The 2249-nt window shown below is 37.5% G+C and overlaps 1 protein-coding gene across 1 annotated transcript; it reads right to left on the bottom strand.

Moving 5' to 3' along the window:
- Positions 1-284: 284 nt before the first annotated feature.
- On the bottom strand, positions 285-1773 carry LOC142541359 (heavy metal-associated isoprenylated plant protein 26-like). Its single transcript, XM_075647905.1, has 2 exons — positions 1526-1773; positions 285-1043 (listed from the first exon to the last, which is right to left on the bottom strand). The coding sequence occupies exons 1-2, from the start codon at positions 1607-1609 to the stop codon at positions 660-662; spliced, it is 468 nt and encodes a 155-aa protein (XP_075504020.1). The 5' UTR covers positions 1610-1773; the 3' UTR covers positions 285-659.
- Between the last annotated feature and the right edge of the window lie 476 nt (positions 1774-2249).

Below are 2249 nucleotides of genomic sequence, written 5' to 3' on the forward strand. Positions count from 1 at the left end.
ATCTATCTAACCATCCAGAGACGTAAATGAATATATTAACAGGATTGATCAATTAAAGAATTTAAATAAGAATATCTTTGGGATGTCTTATCTTACGATGTAATATTTAAGAATTGATGTTTGGCCAGAATTAACTTGGCGAGTAAAAACATTTTATTATTGATTTCATGTCTGGTTCCAATTTGATTGGATTATTAAATTTTTTTATGGTTGGTATTTCAAAATATAGAATTACCATTCCTTTGGTTTGATTATAGCTTAATAGTTGAGGGATACATGCAAACTAAAAAAATTATTGATATTATACATGCCATGCACATTCTCCACGTATTGGCTCGATTACAAACGTAATAAAATCTTTTACTTGAGATGAGAATTATTAGTTTCCACCTGTTATTTTTACCACTTTCCCAACAAAAACTTGTTCCACCTTCCACTCATTTTGGTCTTGTAAAGAAATGATGACTGATGACTAATATATAAGCACCAAACCAAAATGGACGCATCCCAACGACCCTTTAACAAGATAATCAAAACAAGCTTGACTTTATGGAAACACCGCACACCACACTCGGGCCACATGGAAAGCAACCCTACATTTAATTCTTAACAAAAGATTCCAAACTTCCATCATATCATACACGACGATGCTCCCAATCTCACATGACAACACATGCAGCCGGATTTTCGTCGCTAAAAGCCGTGGTGTACCGGACCTCGGTCGAGCTCGCACGTGCGAGATTCGACATTTGAGGGTCGTCAACGTTTCGAACATACCCGGCGGGGGCCTTCTTGTCGTAGACACCGGGTGCATAAGGGTGCGCGACCACGTCGTACGGGACGTATGGCCAGATCTCCACTTTCTTGCCCGTGCGATGAGCTACACGGGCGAGGACTTTTTGGGGATCGACGTAGCCGATGACGGTGAGCTTGTTCTGCTTCGGCGAAACCTCTATGGATGTCACTCCTTTCATCCCCTCCACAGATTTTCGAACCCTCCTCTCGCATCCTTCGCAATCCATTTTTATCTTTATTTCGACGGTCTGTTGAAACGAGAGAAATGGACGTTTTTAACAAATATGTTAAAATTAAATAAATGATCAAGCTGCAAAAATATGCGTCTTAGTAAATAATAATTATGCAATATTCCTATAATCCTATGGCACATGTACATAATTAATAGGAGATAAATACTGTCAATGATCAATTAATGATGTAACCTCATTTGTCAAGAACGATGATTGTCACAATTTATTAAAAATAATGAAAAATATATGAAGAGATAAAGACTACCTCACTCATCATCAACACAGATTTTATATCGACACATAAGAGGGAGCAGAGTCGGCCATGTTTACGGAAAATACAGCTAAAACCCACGAAATCTACACGCATGCAGTAGACGAGTCTGACTATGTAATTTCATATTTTAGAAACGATCTGAACTAACAGTTTCGTACTCAGAGGCCAAGTACTATTGCAAATATATATATAGTTAAAAAATACATAAAAAATGTGAGCCAACCTGAAGCTGTTTGCGTTTCTTGTGGTGCCTGGAATGGCCGCCGGTGCAATCGAACATGTCCGAAAGATGATCTAAGGCACCCATTTCTTCTTCTTCCTTTCTCTCACAAACAAAACACCCAGTATTTATATGAATAAAGCACCGAGTTACTTAGTATAGATTTTATATGTATATATATGTGTGTGTACAGCTGGTGGACAGAGAGCTATACTTTGCACTGATTACTTTGGACACTCGGGGTTCTCTGTTTATATAAGCGAGAGCTGGGAGCTTAACGTCGAAGGAAGATTGACGCGTGGAGACATGTTATTGGGTAATGATTTTGATACGTTTGCACCGACCCGGAGGAAAAAAGATAAGGGAAGGTTCAAGGTTCTTGGAATTCGGATCCGGGTTGGGACCCACTCGTTTGAGTCGGCGATTATCTGTGAGCAATTTGAGTGTGAACGGCGCCCAGAGACATTTGACTAAAAATTTGATATTATTTTTATTATATCTTCTCAAATTTAATAGCTTTTATTTAATAACAAAAATTTGTGATAGATGGTCTCAGAAGTCGTATTTTATGTGACAAATATTTTATTTGTGTCATCCATTAAAAAGTATTATTTTTTATGCTAAGAGTATTACTTTTTATTATGAATATCGGTATAGAGTTGACCGGTTTCACAAATAAATATTTGTGAGACCGTCTTACAAAAACCTACTCTGATTTAATTTGTGC

This window comes from Primulina tabacum, chromosome 1 (assembly GCF_025594145.1).
Source record: "Primulina tabacum isolate GXHZ01 chromosome 1, ASM2559414v2, whole genome shotgun sequence".
NCBI classification, from domain to species: Eukaryota; Viridiplantae; Streptophyta; class Magnoliopsida; order Lamiales; family Gesneriaceae; genus Primulina; species Primulina tabacum.